The sequence below is a fragment of the Passer domesticus genome, chromosome 19 (genome assembly GCF_036417665.1).
Source record: "Passer domesticus isolate bPasDom1 chromosome 19, bPasDom1.hap1, whole genome shotgun sequence".
Classification (NCBI taxonomy): Eukaryota; Metazoa; Chordata; class Aves; order Passeriformes; family Passeridae; genus Passer; species Passer domesticus.
Window position 1 is genome coordinate 10,111,213 of NC_087492.1, and position 16,432 is coordinate 10,127,644.

Consider the following 16,432-nt stretch of genomic DNA (forward strand, 5'->3'; position numbering starts at 1 on the left):
TATTTTAGGATTTTATTCTTCTCTACCATGAGAAAATCTACTGGATATTTTCTGTTAAGTGCACTATAGCTGTAATACAGTGGTCACAGGTAGGATTTTAAGGGAAGATATATTGTGAAACAGCTCATCAAAAGGTAAAATTTGTCTTAGAAAGTTATGATCTTCCACTGGACTTTTAAGAAAAATAAGAATAAGTAGTCCTCCATGAAGGAACATTTGCAGGATAACCTGGCACAACCTTTGTTATTTTGTATTTTTATTACGGCTCTGTTTATCCTCTTTGCTAAGAGTCCTGGAGACACTGTAGATAGTTCTTTGAGAAACAAGTTGATGCTCAAAGATCCTAAAGAACTGTTGGGAGGAGAACAGACCACAGACATCATCATGCTACAGTGCAAACAGACAACACCTGAAACCCCATAAAATTATCAGAGTGCTGACAGAGGATGTCATGGGGACCAAAAGAATGAAGAGGCTTCATAAGGGATTAGACAGCTCTGTGGTGGACTGGTATACTGATAGCTATTAAATATGGTAATACAGATTCAACCTGTAATTTAGGAATCCCTCAGTTATTGACTGGTAGGAAACTGTAGTGGGGAAAGAAGAATAAAAACTTCCTGCTCATCTCCTATCCCTGCTGATCTCACACAGAGGACACACTGCTCATATAGCCACAAACCAATCTGAGCCAACACCCACAGCTCTTTCAAAGAGACCAGCATCTCAAAAGAACTGGGTAAGGCCAGATTATTACAGAGAATAATTTTTCACTGTTATTTACACTGCAATTGATGCAGTAATCTCTCTTTCATTGTATTGTGGTATCTGAGCAGGATCAGGCACCTAAAAGCAAATGGCTAAAGAGAATCCAAACAGAAACCTTCCAAAAAGAGCCCCTGGTTAGTGGTTCAGGACATGATATAAATAGTGCTCAGCTGAAAGGCAGGGATAAACTCTGACTGTAGGTCAGCAAACCCCTAATTAAAGTAGCAAAACTTTTAAGTAGGCATTTGATTTATTAGAGGTACAATTCTGCATCGTGGTTATATGAGGAGGATCTTAAACAATGAGCTTAAAAGTTCTGCAGTGGTAAGAAGTGGTACAGGAATTGTCAGAGCTGTGAGCTCTGGAAAAGAATTAAAACAGGGAGCAAAACAGCAGAACAAAATTGCCTGTTTTCTTTTAGATTCAAGATTTCAATGGATGTCCAAGAATTAAAGGAGGTGACAGACCTGCCAACAGCCTCTTTTTGCTGTCACAGGAGGGAATTTAGAGATCATCAATTTGTACAGCCCAAAGCATAAACCTTCCACAAGCAGAAATCATATCAGGATCTAATTAAGATAACTTGATGCTAACACCCTTTCTAAACTGAATAAATTATTTTGAAGAATAGTTGACTTGTACGTTTGTATCTATCACTGCCTGATTTTGTACTGAGTGCGCGAGCCACTAAAGCTACACCTGGGCAGCTAAGCAGTGTAATAGAATGCCCAAGGAGCTACAGCCCTCAGCTACAGGGAAATCTCACCTGCTTTCCTCACCCTGGAATGCTCTGTAGCCTCAGCTATGCAAGTCATGTTAGTCCTGCTGTGCTGATACAACATATTTCTGGAAGGTGGTTCCAGCTGAAAGGCAGATTTACTGATGACACAGTCCAAAACAATGAGAGGTGTTTGAAGTGTAGGGACAGAGGAGAGGACATGCCTTTAGCATTTTTCACTGGGGATCACAAGAGAGACACAGCTTTGCCAAAGGAAGCTGGAAGTCCAACTTGCTCAACTTTCTCATCTCCAAGCTGCATACAAAACATCAGTGTCATGGTCAAAATAAAACATTCTACCATTTTAGGCACATTGCCTAATTAGAAACCATTGTTATCTGAGAACACTGTTTTTGCAGCTGTCAGGAAATTAAATAACCCAAGGGTAACTTGGAATTAAATAAAGCTGTACAAACACATAGCCCAGCTCTGAAATCCTGACTCTGACAAGCATCCCCTCTGCTTTCCAAGGGACTCAACATTTAACTAGGGCATGAAACTATCATTTTCAATCAGTCCATAGGATAACAAACACTGGTCCTTCTTGAGGGGTTGATGCTGATCTTGCAAATCCATATATTACAAGATATAAACTAAAGATATCCACTAAACAAGATATCCATATATCCAAGATATAAAGAAGATATCCACTAAAAGCAGCAGCACCTCCTGAGGAAAGAGCTCCTATTGCAAATGTCTACTAAGACAGCAACCAAGGACTGATAAAAGGAAATGCTTATACAGAAATCCCTGCTTTCATCTCATTTAAATGACTTCTCTTCTTACGATCCTTGTAACTTGAAACTTTGTTAGCAATCTAAAAACTAAGCTAGTTATACTTTTACACTGATTTTTTAAGAATTAAACAAAAAGGAGAAGTGCATTTCCAGTGAGATTGGTGCAATCTGTGAAATGCACAAAAATGCCCACCTGGGAAAATCTGTTTCTGGTGGCCTCCTTTCTTAGCTTTCCACTTGTAATTTCTGTTGCAAGAAACAAAAAACTCAGACTAATATCAAAGTCTGAGATTAAGAGAAAGAGACAAAGTTCTTACCAGGCCAGACACTGACACAGCAATAAAAGGTATTGCACAGGAAAGTCAAGTCTATAAACAAAAGCTGTTATAATGTGTCAACACAACTCCCACCCGGCCAGGGACACAGAGGGATGACAGACTCCCTAAAGATGACCTGGATCATGAGGAAATGACAGTTTTACAGCAGTGTCTCAGAATAAATATTTAGGTCATTGCAATACAGTGGTAAATAAAGTTTGATTTTGAAGTACAGGTAACTAGATGTCAGTTTGGGCTTCCAGTTCAGGCAAAATCTGATTTGTCCCACAAAGTATGTATGTGACCTGAAACAAGTTATTTGGTCTTCTTTTTATCGGTTTCCTCATATGTGGGAGAAAATAATTCTTACCTCACAAAGGTCTCATAAGAGAGGAAGTATGAATACACTCCACAAACAAAGCATCATTATTATGTTTGGCTAAAAATGTGGAACATGGTAAGGCAGATTCCAAAAATAATCATTATGCCCACTCTCACTGGAGAGCTGGGTTGGGAAGACAAATCCAGGTTAGGCTCTGGTCAGTTTTCAGGAAATCAGGCTGCTCTCTTTCTTCCTTCCGCAGTATAGCACACCACTAATAACAAGCAAACCTGGAAAATTAAAACCACATTCAATCTCCAAAAGCTGACATTTGCTCATGGGAATGAAGAAGGGAGCAAAGATTGGCTTTTTTTTCTTTACTGACAAGCAACAAAGATTAAAAGTTTGGCTCAAGATGTGTTCAGAGCACAGCGGTGGGTGCATTTGTCCTGTGCAGGATTCTTTCCTGAGTGCCATCTCTGTGCTATGATCAAGAGCTGGGTCTTCCCCAGCCTGTCAACCATGGCTTTTTGCTCCCAGCCAGGAAAGCATTGCCATGGCAGCCTCTGCTCACCCTGCTTCACGAGCAAATGGGATCCACAGCCCAGAAGAACTGAGGATTTTGTCTCTGACAGTCCAGTAACAGGAACTGCAGAAATCAGCAGATTTCCCACTTCCTGACTAAACTTTCCCGTGTTTAAAAACTCCTGGCAAGGCTTTGCTCACAGACTCTGCAAGCCAGGGGTGGAGAGGACCCAGCCCAGACAAAAAGTCAAAGCTAAGGTTGCCAGCTCTGGTTACTGCCAGCAAGGGGACACAGGTAGCACATTCCACTGAAAAGCCACACCCACAGAAATAAAAGAATATCAAAAGAAGAACCAATGCAGCTGGATTCACAATGCAGCTGGATTCACATTTACAATTCCTTCTGAATTTTCAAACAAAGTAGCAAAAAAAAAAATTTTATTTTTTAGAAAAGACAGTATTTCAGACAAGGTTTCAATGGACTGACAGCACAGAGCAAATAATTACATTTCAAACAAGACTTGAAGACGGAGCCACTAAATTCCTAACTGTATGACTGTAACTTTGATGTTGTGAATCTGAATCCTGTGCAAGATTAAAAGCTAAAATATGAGATTTCTAAAAGATTATGTAACTTTTCCCATAAAGGGTATTTTTTTCCCGCCATAATCTCCAATCTGTTCCACTACAGACCTGATTTGTTCCTTAGGCTGCAAATGCACCCATTGTAAAAGGGAATCCTGAGGGACAGAAACTCCCTCAGTTATTATTACTTACAATGGCCTTTGTCTTTTACATTATCAAAGCATTTCACATGTTTACTAATTAATCTTTACAAGACCTATTAGGAGGTGATTTAATTGGATTATCCCTGTTTCTAAGATGAGGAAACTGAGACACAATGAGAGACTTGTCCAAGGCGAAACAGAAAAGCCTGCAGCAGACCTATGAACTTCACCATGGTGCTCTGGTTCCCTGTGCCTTCACCTTGTGATTGCAACAGCAAAGCTGTTCCCTTGAGAAAGGCTTATGTGCCCTTGGAGAAGTCCTTCCACACACCCTAGACTGTGACTGTCAGTCCAAAAGCCTGAAGAAGATGATAGTTGGCCAGTGTATCACCATCTGCTTAATACTGCATCAAAAAACAAAACATCCCCTCTTCATTTCAACTGCACAAGAATTAGCTCAAAGCATCAAAGCAAATTCTCTTCAAAAGAGAACTGCTAGTTTGCACATGCATCAGTCTGCATTTCTAGAGTCAGACAGAAGGATTTCAACTGATTCTAGTGAAAAGCAAACCAGGCATACTGCACCAGGATTATGAGTTACCCTTGATCCATCATTAGTTCTGGAGTTGTACCTGAAATGCTGGAAAACACTGGCACCAGGAGAAAATAAAGTTGATGAAGTTTTTCAGCACAAAACCTGCAACCTCTGCCTGAGAGTCTCTGTCTGGGTACAGACAGGATTTAAGTTTGTTTGGTTTTCCAATCTCACTTGATCAGGAGAATCTTCCAAGCCTGTGAGGAACAGAAATGTTCTCACCCTGATAAATGACTGCTGATCCTTGGGAAACCTGAGGCATCTCCTGCACTCATGAGAACATCTGGCAAACCCACTCAGAGACCAACCCTGTGGAGTGCTGCACGCTGGAATTTTGCAATGATTACCACTAAAGAGATGTTTTCTCTGTTTGCAGATGATGACAGACTGTTTTTTCCATGGGTTACTGAAGATTCCATTTCTAGACTGAGGCCATAGCATTTATGAGATGCCAAGGTGGAGGAAATCCACTTCCGTGTCCAGGTCATGAACTTGAGAAAAGTATGGTTTAAATGTAAAGTAGATTCACAGCTAGCAAAGATTGGGAACTGATGGTTGGGTGTTTTCAGCCATGGGAAAAGGCTGTTCAATTCTGCTGCTTGTACCACTGATTTTTCAGCTTTCCTTGTGCTTCACTTCTCAGCATATGACAGGGGGCAACAGCACTTACCCATCTCTCACAAAGTGCTCCATATAACATTCACTTAAAAAGTAGAGAAAGATGAGGAATCACATTCTTACCAGCACTTACAATATATAAAGGCTTCAAAAAGTCTTAGAGCATGTGTTCAGCCTTGGCCCTTCCTTGCACATTTAGCACCCTGGCATGTCTCCTCATAGCTGGCAGACAATAGCCAGCTCCAGTACAAACAAGGCAAGGCACCCTCTCCTCTTCAGTCCACCCTTCAGAAAAAAACAGAAATGCACCAGTGGAAGAACAAGCAGATGGTCAAATGCTCTCTAGTGAAAAAAAAATAAGGAGGGCTCCTACTTTTCTGTTGAGCTGTATCCCGATCTTAGAGAACAACCTAAATTTCAATGAATTGTTCCATTGTTTCAGTCAGAAAAGCTTTGTAAGTCTTGCATTTATGAGGAGGGTTGATAAAAATGAGCCCTGGTATATATCTGCTCATTTATCTTGGACTTAGGAAAGTACCAGGAAGCAGCCAAGATGTAATAAATTTAAAGGAAGAAATCATGGCCAGTCAAGTGGTTCAGGAAGAGAAGTCTTGGCTTTCTCACACAGGCTGTGAAACAAAAATAGATATCAATACACACCCATCTGCTGGAGGAAACAGTGAAAAATATGTATTATTTATGCAGTACTTCTTTAAATAGGAGTGAGCAGAGAAACTGAACCAAAAGACTTTATGTGGCAGGTTACAAACATAAGGAATAATATATGCTGTCAAAATTTGCAAACCCACTCACATACGAGCTCTAAGAAGTGCTCCTTTCCCCATGTGACGCAAAGCAGACCTTGGAATATTATATATTTCTCATTTTCCTCCCTTCCCCCAAAAACTTTAACCACCAAACCCTACTGCCTCTTAGGAGAGGGCAGAAATCCCACATAATCACAGACCCCAAAATGTTTATTGATCTATATCAGCAGAGATGCATTGCAGGAAAAGCCTCCCCAACCAAGCACATATTTCTAATAAGGCAATAGTCGAATCCCACATTTTAATTTGAATTTAGATCATTAATATCACATTACTTAAAAACCTAAAAACCCTAGACAAAGCATAGTCTAGCCAATACACAGATCAGAAGAGAGTGATTGTACAAGTGTTTAGTAGAGAAAAACACGTTCTGCCTAGCAACCACAGGGACTCCTGGCCGTCTGGGGGAGGAATCTAACACTATAAATGTCAGCAAGCAACTTATGCCACTGTGCCTCAGATACAAAGGCCTAGTCACTGGGCAATCAAAAATTAAATAAAAAATAGTTATTGAAGGAATATTCAGAAAACCAGATGCAATTATTAGCTTGCTTCCCTCTTAAATAAAGATTGCTCCTAGCTAGGTGGGCTCTGTGCTTGGACTTATTTATAAGCTGTTTTTTCACCCAGTTTATATACAGGAAAAGAGAGAGGACACTGAAAGCAATTTACCATTTTGATGTTATTGAAATAGGAACTCAATGTGGTACTAAAGTATATGATGGTCCTGAATCCAAGGTCAGACAGGGTTGTCTGATGATGATGGTTATCAAAACAAAGTACTGACAGCAAGATCTTATTTTCATTTTATCTTTTTCTTATTAGAATGAGATTTTTTTTGCCACTATAACTAGCTGAGTTAGTTCAAATAGTTGCATTATTTTTCATCTACTGGACAATTTATTATGAAGTATGAGCTGAGACTAAGAATCTGCTCCTAGAAAATGCATCAGTGAATGGATTTCTGGCTTTAGAGAAGTTACCAGCCATATTAGGCAGCCAAAGAAGGTTTAAGGAAGGACTGTCATGCCTATTTTGCAGATGAACCTCAGTGTGAGGAGACCAAGAGTCTTGCTCTGTGTTTACACAGCAGATCTGCATCTCAGAACAATGTTTCTCACTGCTGCTTCAATACTGAAATGAAATGGCTTTTCCTCTCTGGTTCTGATCCAGAAGAGATCACCCAGGACCTAAGGTCTGCCGACTACAATAATCTACATGAAATGGGCTTACCAGTTCTAGGAGAAAGAAGACCTGAGTACATGAAGGTGGTGTGTTTCCCTCATCCCAAATTTCCCTGAACCTAGAATATGCACATTTACCAATTTGAAAATCACAGTGATTCACTCCTCCCTTGACTCTAGCACTTGATTTCTTTTTCCCTTCTTCAATATCTTTAAAGTTCACTGCATACATGACAGATTGCATGCAATGGACATCAACCAAGTGCCAAGGCTGGGAAGCCAGTAACCTCACCTTGAAAATGTTAGCAACACGTTGCTTTACAATAATTCATCTTCAGGACAGCTTCACCTGGGTGACAGACTGTCCCAGGCCCCACTTATGCAGATGTTCCCAGTGCATATAAACAGGGTTTCCAAGATGATGGCTACTCCAGGTGTGAAGGCATGTGTTTCAATTCAGTGTGTAAAAGCTGAAACCTTTGATGAAACAGAGACTACTGGAACCAGCAAGACCACAGGCTAGAAGCTCTGTTCATGCAGCTGCCCAGAGACAGCGAGTCTGTCCTTGCTGCTCTCTGAAAAAGGAACAGACCATGCAGAGAACAGGGGGCTGTGGCGTATCTGCACATGCACTAACAGCTCCTGCTTTCAGCCAAACTTTGGGGGAAAAAGCAAACCAGCCAAACAAATATTGCTGTATTTCAGGGAGCAGCAGCCACTCCACCTTTCTGCCATGTGCTGGCTGTGCAGCAGGGGGATAAATGCCAGGACCACACACGGCTATCCAAGCACCCCACTACCTGAGACATTTGTCTTCATGCAGGAGGGTCCATGGTCAAACTTCTCCTCCTATTCATCTCTGTATCAGCCAGGAAAACAGATTTCTGTGCACAGTTCCCTGGGTTATTTGCTGAATAAAATTATTTCTCATTAGCAGGCCAAAGCCCAAGAAACAGCCACTGGAACAAACAAGGTTCTGTGCAAATATAATCCCCACCTCACCACCAGGGAATAAAAGCCAAGAATTAGGCTGCAGCCATTCCCTTTCAGCACGATGAATGCTTAAGCAGGTTAAGCATTGCACTGTGGACATTTTCTGGTGAGAAAAAAGAATGACTGCTTTACCAGCCCAACTTGCTGCTCTCAGTGGAGAGCCTAGGGATTATTTTTTGACAAAATAGTTAAGAATGATTACTGCATGTCAGTATGTTTTAAGTGTTAACCTCAAGGATTGATGAAAGTGCTGGTATTTCTTCAGCCTGCTCTTTTCCCATCAGGGGTATTTGTGATGTGCAGGAGAAAGGGCCTGGCTATCATGGAAGATGCCAGCTAACAGAACCTTCTCATTGCTGCTGCAGCAGAAATTCATACAGGTGCCTGAGAAAGAAAGGTTCTCATCTCCCACACAGAAAAACCTATCCTTCAGAGACTTACACTGAGTTTGTTAAGCACTGCAAGAAAAAAGTTACCTGAAAAGAAAAAGGAAGTCATTTACTGTTGGAATTGCTATCTGAACTGCTCATCAAAGGTGCAGATCTACCCTGTAATTCCTGAGCTGAATTTGGCACTTCACTACTCAGGACAAGAGGCAGCTGATGCACTCGAGTCAGACATAATTGGTGCTGCTCTGCAAGAAGGTGGGTGCTGCAACTCAGAGATTTTGATTCTTTTCAAGCCCATGTGCTGATTAGGGGCTATACAAAGTGAACTTTTTCTTACTGAGACATTTCTAGCTAGACTGTGACTTCTCCTGGACTCCTCCAGACTATGAAAAACTTACACCACACTGAATTGAGGAGCAGGGATGGAACTGCACACAGGGCTAACCCTGAGATGAAGCCTTGGACATGGTGCTGACAATTCATAAAGAAGAACATGGGCTGGACACAAACCCAAAGGATATGGGGGCTGTGACAGCAGAGTCAGCAGGTGTGATGTATACAGGTCTCACCAGCAGATCATCACTTAGAAGGGAAAGCACAGAAAAGGTGATGAAGCCAGCAGCTCTGTGACACTGCTACTAGGCTGGGCTTTGCACCTGGCTTCCACACCATGCTGGAATGGCCTTAGCATACTCCCTCCTTCCCATGCACTGCCTGGAAGTTGATCTTGTCTCCTGCAAAGCCCTGCTTTAGCAGCCCAACTGCACACAGTGTATTTGTAAAAAAACAAAAAAAACCCCAAGGTTGTTCTGTCCCCAAACCACAGCCATAGGAAGGTAGGTGGGCACTGTGACTTTCAGCACCAAGCTCAGGTGGCAGAGAGTGCCAAGGCAACAGAAGATCCAGAGAGGACTGCTGCTTGGAATTGCAGCAGCACTGCCTGGTTCACAGAGATAACCTGGGACATGCAGCTTCTTTAAGACAGTGGTTGTGCCAGACCTGGGACTTGCTCTGAGCACAACCAACGGTGCACAGTGCAACAGTCGCTCAGTATGGATGAGCCAGACCACTGCTTGAGCTCACCTTTGTTTCAAGTAGTATAATTTCCAGAGATAAACAGCACTGTGGCTGCTGGAGACTCCACAGGGGTGGTTCCAGTTCAACTTGTCACCAGTGACTGAATTGAAAAATGTGTGTCATGCCAACTGGGCAGAGAAACGAGTGCCATGGATGTCAGGCACAAACACAATGCTGGAGATGAGCAAGCCCCTGGAACATCCTACCTGAAGGTTCAGTGACACAGCCTCCCTCCTAAGAATGAGAATCCCTGGGTTTCTTGCTGTGCCATGTACTGCGCCCCTTAAAAAAATAACCCAGAAACTTTCTCCTTCTTTAGTGAGTCTTCACTTAAAATGAAGCTGTTAGAGGGAGGCTCTGCATCCTACTGTCATGGCAAAAGCAAATTAAAATTGATTTTCCTCAGCTGTCACTGATAACAAAAAAGCTGATACTACCATTGGAAGTAAAATTCTTGTACACGTGCCCCTTGAAAAAATACAACAAGGGACACTCTGGCAGCAGAACCCTCTGTCACCTCTTCCAGGATCAAAAGTACATGGCATAGACTTTCAATCAAACCTCAAAACTCCCAAATTATAAACAGATACAGCTGTAAAGATCCAGTCAACATTCTCAGCCTAGTGATTAATTTACTAAAATGTTCCGGTACCAGTGTACTAGTCTAAAAGGTAGCTTGTTTTATCATGTTTGTGAGTATTCCTGAAGCAGAAAAGGGCCAGCTTCAACAAGGTTACTGATCATAAAACTCTGTACTAAAGATGATGTAGTTTCAAATTTTCTCCTGTAGTTTGTCTATTACAAAACCATTGAATATTACAGTGTCACAAGAGGTAATTCCTATTCAGGAATGAAATCCTCTTTTTTCATATTTTAATGAATTTTCTCTGACCTCAAAATGTGTAGACTTCTAATTCCAAACACAGAAAGAGTAATGGAACAAAAATAATAACAGCTGCCCAACACTTCCTCATTCCCTCACCGCAATAACACCATTACAAACAAAACCTCCACACATGGCAAAGGTTATTACAAACTATTTCCATTTACAAAGCCAAACCATTCTCTACATCAGCTCTTGCACAATGCCAAGAATCTGCAGCTCTCAAGCACATGCCAACCACCTTCTGTGACATATGACCAACTCCACCTTTGACCCCTTCAGCCACCCCAGGTAAAGATGGCACACTTAGTACAGGGAAAGCTGGGTGTAAGGAAGGGGGATAAATCACAGCTTACACAGATGTGCCAAAGGAGCCCAGTCACAACTCCACAGCATTGTGCAGGCTGTAGGGATGATACAAACAAGTGCTCCTTTCAAAGACAGGGGTTCACAGAAGCTGGAAATGCAAGATGTGGTATACTTATGGAGGCCTGGGGACACAGGCCAGCTCATTTTGATGTGATCATATGCAGAGGGTTTTGCTTTTTCAAACCTGCTTAAACTACTCTTTAAGATTTGTGTGTGATCCTCTCCCAGCATTCAAATATATTCATATTCCATGTCTGAATTGCCTTGTACAGCATTGCAGCAGAGACAGCATGCTCAAGTGATCAAAGCACCTTTCAGAGCTGTACTACCAGCACTTACAAACAGACTTGTTTTACAAACATTTTGGTTTACAGTCTCAGTGAGATGACATGTTTTCCTCATCCACCCCATGCTGGATATCAAAGTGGCACGTGCTGACACTTACCTAGGAAGCCCTCTTCATCCACAATGATGGTGTAGTCCTCAGGGGTTTCTGTGAGGCTGAAGAACTTGCACCTGGCAAAGGCAAACAGCAGGAGAACATGATTAGCACCTGGACTGAGCAGAGCCTCATCTTCCTCCTAAAATGGAAATCCTTTCCCATCCAAGCTGTGCTGAAGGAAAGAGTCACAGTCTGATGTTTATGGAGAGGCCTGAGGCATTAACAGACCTGGATTTTATTTCTGGGTAGCTCACACTGTGTGACCCATATTCCCTGCTGCCTGCCTATGCACAATGAAGCTGCTAAAACTCTTATTATTTTTGTTACTTAGCTCTTAGTTACTTTTCTTAATTACCATATCCCTTAAGGCTTCCCATTGCATCCAGGACCTGCTGTGTTGCACTGACACAAAGCAAAAAACTTTGCTCACTGACTGCTCACTCCAGCATGCTCCAAAAGCATTTCCATGGCTCACACATACACCTTTTGCCCATTGAAGTTTCTTGCCTTATCAAGGCTAGACATCTAACCTCTCAACCAAGCCCCAGTATCTCTTCTTGCTCCTTCAGAGGTTTTTGCCACCAGCAGACAGCATCCCAGTTTCCTGTGCTGGTCGTCTCCCCTTCCTGGGTGCTCCTGGTGAAGAGTGGTAGCAGCCATCAAGGCAATGCACACAAGGCTGAGCTGTCCCCGGCCCCATCCCTTGTGGCCTCTGTTCTGCTCCATCCTCTGACACCACAGGCCATGTGCAGTGCAGCACCCCCAGCTGGTTCACCATTTAACACAATGTCACCTCTAACAGCAGATACAAATCAAATGTGACATGGGATTCTTCCACCGCAGACACACAAACAAAAAAAGCTTCAGCCTTAAGGCTTAACACTACATATAGTTGAAAAGATTTTTTTCCCCCTGACACACCAACATATGTACACCAACATCTACTGAAATAACCCCAGCTTCTATCTAGCTGATCCCCAGCAATGACAGGAAGGTTAGCATGACACTTTGCAAGCTCATGTTCACCTTCAGCAGAGCATCAGGACAGTGCTGGCCAGCATCCTCGACACCCACAGGGCTCCCTGCCCCTCCAGGAGAATGCCAGAGCACATGGGCTGACTGTGTTTGTTGCCTAAGATCAGGAAAAATTTTTCCCTCTAAATTAGGTGCAGCAGGAAGAGCATGTATCTCTAAGAACAAAAGAGCAGGATTTCACCATTACACTACAATACTCTCAAATTTATCTGAGACAACCTACAGAAAATATTTTAAATACTAGAAAAATAGAGACTGTTCTCAAGGCCCCCAAATTTCACAGCATCTTCACAGTGTAATTTCTGCATGAAGAACAATTCAGCAGGATTCAAGAAACAGGGACTACCAGGGTTTCTCAGCACTATTGAGAAAAAGTGTCCAAAAAGTCTTCAAGACTTTTGGACGTCTGGAACCCCATAGTGGTGGCTCAAGACATCAAAAAATGAAAGCATCACTTCATAAAGAATCAGATGAAAACCTGGCATCAGCATTCTTTTGACTGGCTGAAAAGAAGAAACAGCAGCTATCCCCTCCAAAAGTAACAGGGAGAAAAATGAGATGGATGCTGCCCTCCTCACCACCTCATCAGAAAACTGAGAGGAAACAACACACAGTTCAATTAGTGGTCTGCCATGTAACCAACAGGATTTCATGTACATGGAAAGCATTAGACAACCTGCCTTTAGAGACCTGTCCTGTTTTCCTGGAAGCATCCATCACAACAATCAAGCATAACACTTCCTCTTAGCACAGACATATCATTATAAAATACAGCCGCAGCCACACCACAAAAGAAACCACAACTTAATTATTTTGTGTCATTGGTAATAGCTGCTGTGACAGCCACATTTACCAACTCAACTCTCTCCAGGAATAGTGCCAAAAGAAGCAGAAAACAGCAGCAGCTCAATTTTTTTACCATCACTTCTAAACTGCACCAGGCTGGTGTAATACACTAGTGCAAGGGGTAATACAAGCTGGGCAAAAAGGACTTCTGGGGTGCTGCTTCAGGTGGGTTCCAGGAGGCAGAAGTATTTGTTACAGTGGGTGAATTCGCTAGAGAAGTCACTGAAATAAAACTCTTTGCTACTACTGCCTGACTGAGTCACATGCATGCTGAGTAGGGAGAAACTAGAGGTCCTAAAGGAGAAAACATTAATATTAAAAACCTAACCTTTCCTGATCTGCAATGGCATTTATGGAAGAATTTTTTACTAGAACAGTAATATGTGTCTGTGTGCACACACTGATCTCAGCAGAAGAAGAATGATTGTGACAGATGCCAGTTTCTGGCCACACATCTAAATATGCTGATATTTAAGAGATATGTACACATGAAATCCCATAATTGCTGCCTTAGAACTCATGTCAAAACCTCATATCTTCATATACCATCTCAAAGCCCAATCTCCAACTCAGTGCAGCTCTGTAAAAGGTCAGGACCACAGAGCCATCTGAATTTAAAAGTGAAGAATTTCACCAGTACAGAGAAGACCAGTGGTTCTTGTAGTACACATTCACTTAGTTCAAGTCAATGATGCATTCTTTTCCCAGAGGAAATCTAAAATTGAAAAATTGAAATTGCAAACCTTGTGTGATAGAAAAAAGGAACTCAATGTCATCTCTCTCTACCACATTACACTACACATGCCTCTTCCATTCCAGTTATTTCAATAATTTCTATTTCCTCTTAAATAGAAGAGGAAATAGAAATTACTCAGTCTTCAATAAGCTGAATGCCAACAGCATCTTCTATTATCACACCAAAGCCAAGAAAGGAAAAGAATTACCCTTTAATAATTTTGAGACATCAGACAAACAGTATTTCTCTAAGTACATGTGGAAACCCTATATGTAGGAAGACAATATTTTTAGTTTCCTAATAGCCAAGCCTTGGATGGATTATTTTGGATTTCTGCCTTCTCAGTGTTTAAGCACATTTCCACTTAAGCACTGTTGCTGACTTTGACTGCCTGACAACATATGCCTTTTTCTGGCAATGCCACAAATGTAGACCAATCTATTATTAGATTAGATCTTTGAAACTGCAAAGCGTACACTGTGTATGGAAGAAATACTCAAGCTTGCACAGAGCAGGAAAGTGCCTACGGGATACAGCAACAGCATCATTTCAGTTTGCAAACAGTACTCCAGTCTCCATGGGAGAAGTGAGCAGGAAAGTGGAGTGCTGGCTGTGCTTGCAGGTCCACACCAGAAGTGTCTCCTCCAGCCATTTGGTCTTCTAGGTCTGCTGAGATCACAAGAGTGGTAATACTGGGATGAATGTGACTTCTATTTGTTCTGGGTCACACACAGAGCACAAGTTGCAGGGAATACTGCTTTGGGTCATTTCGAAGTTCAGTACAGGCAATGGTCTTAAAGGAAGACCACAAGTCCTACCTCCTAATTTGTAAAGAAACTGCTTAATTAATTGCTGTCTCAGCAGGGTAAAGTTACAAAACTGCTTGCCCTATGGAAAAGATTCATTCCAGAAGCACGTGGGCAGCTGGTCTCCCCACATGTAGGAAACCATGGCTAAATGCCATTCAAGGAAGTCAAATGCAAAGTCTGGAAGTAACACAGAAGCTTGCAAAGAAGCAGTTGAACTGAATAGAAATTTAGAAGCAGCAGCAGCAAGTTCATCTGTGTGAATATGAAAAACATAATTTATTGGGATTTGTTCCAGGCTGTCTTCCCATTTGAGATGAGGAGGGATTTGTATGTTTCACTCTGAATATTATCATGACAAAATATATAATCTTATCACAGAATAAGACACATGCTAATAATCTAAATTTTGTTGATCCTTTTTGCAGTTTATAAAAATGACAAGAGGAAGATTCAATGCAACATCTTGTGAGACATATTTGGAAAGCAGTAAAGCACACCTGTGCTGTTAATGACATAGAGGCCACTGAGGACTACTAAAGGATGGGTAAGTCCTGCTGAGCACTCCCTGGCTCTCCAGTTGTCAACTCATCCCATGGATGGGGTCCCACAGTCCCAGCTGGTGCAGTGTTGCTGTCAGGGCACTGGTATGGCAGCGATCACTACCTGTTGTTCTTCCACCCTCAGCAGTCCCACTGCAGAAGGGTCCTTTGAGAGAGCAGGCAGGGTATTCAGCTGCCCATTTTCCTCTGTCTCCACAGCAGCTCTCCCAAAAGCCCAATGATGCCCTTTTGGGTCCCTGAAATACCCTCTCCTGAGACCATCTATGCCAAGGATACATGGGCTCTCTGGGCCAGGCACAATGGGCTGGTTTTGCCATTCATTTCCAGTCAGGCTCACTTCAGCTTCCAGTACAGTCAGCTGTTGGGATCCTCCTGTCACTGCAAAAATGGAGCTGGATTCTGCCCCTACATACCTGGATGGAATTGGGGTACACAGTGCAGCAATGCCAACTAAAGCCTTATGTGCTTGTGGCTCTGATGTGCCACAGATCCACACAGCCCAGTAGATCCAATGGCCCCTTTTCTCCAGCTGGCTGGAGGCAGGACCCCTCTTCTGGCCACTGTACTCCATGTTCACTTCTTGTAAATGTGAACTGGAGGTCCCTTCAAGAGGATCAAAACAAACATCATCCCTCCTACTGCCTCTGAGGACTTCCCCACTGGAGACATTTCTGCAGCTCCTGCCAGGGCTGTGCAGAGCTGCAGAACACTATCAGGGTGCCGTGCAGCTCCACAAAGCCAGGAGACTGATAAGAAAATCATCTGCTGCTCTTTATGTCAAAATGAAATACTTGGAACCTCAATACTGGGATAAAGTGAATTTAAGGCAAGCTTAGGCAGAAGGTGAACCAGAGCAGATGCACATGAGTGCAGCAGGACATGATTCTCTTCAGG

General features: G+C 42.4%; 1 protein-coding gene across 5 annotated transcripts in view; it reads right to left on the bottom strand.

Annotated features, from left to right (window-relative positions):
- CASTOR2 (cytosolic arginine sensor for mTORC1 subunit 2) overlaps window positions 1–16,432 on the bottom strand; it is a 123,341-nt gene that overhangs the window by 50,743 nt on the left and 56,166 nt on the right. For all 5 annotated transcript variants that reach the window (XM_064394354.1, XM_064394353.1, XM_064394356.1 and 2 more), the window contains exon 2: window positions 11,556–11,626. In XM_064394354.1, the coding sequence (XP_064250424.1) occupies window positions 11,556–11,626 (71 nt within the window). The remainder of the gene's footprint in view (window positions 1–11,555; window positions 11,627–16,432) is intronic.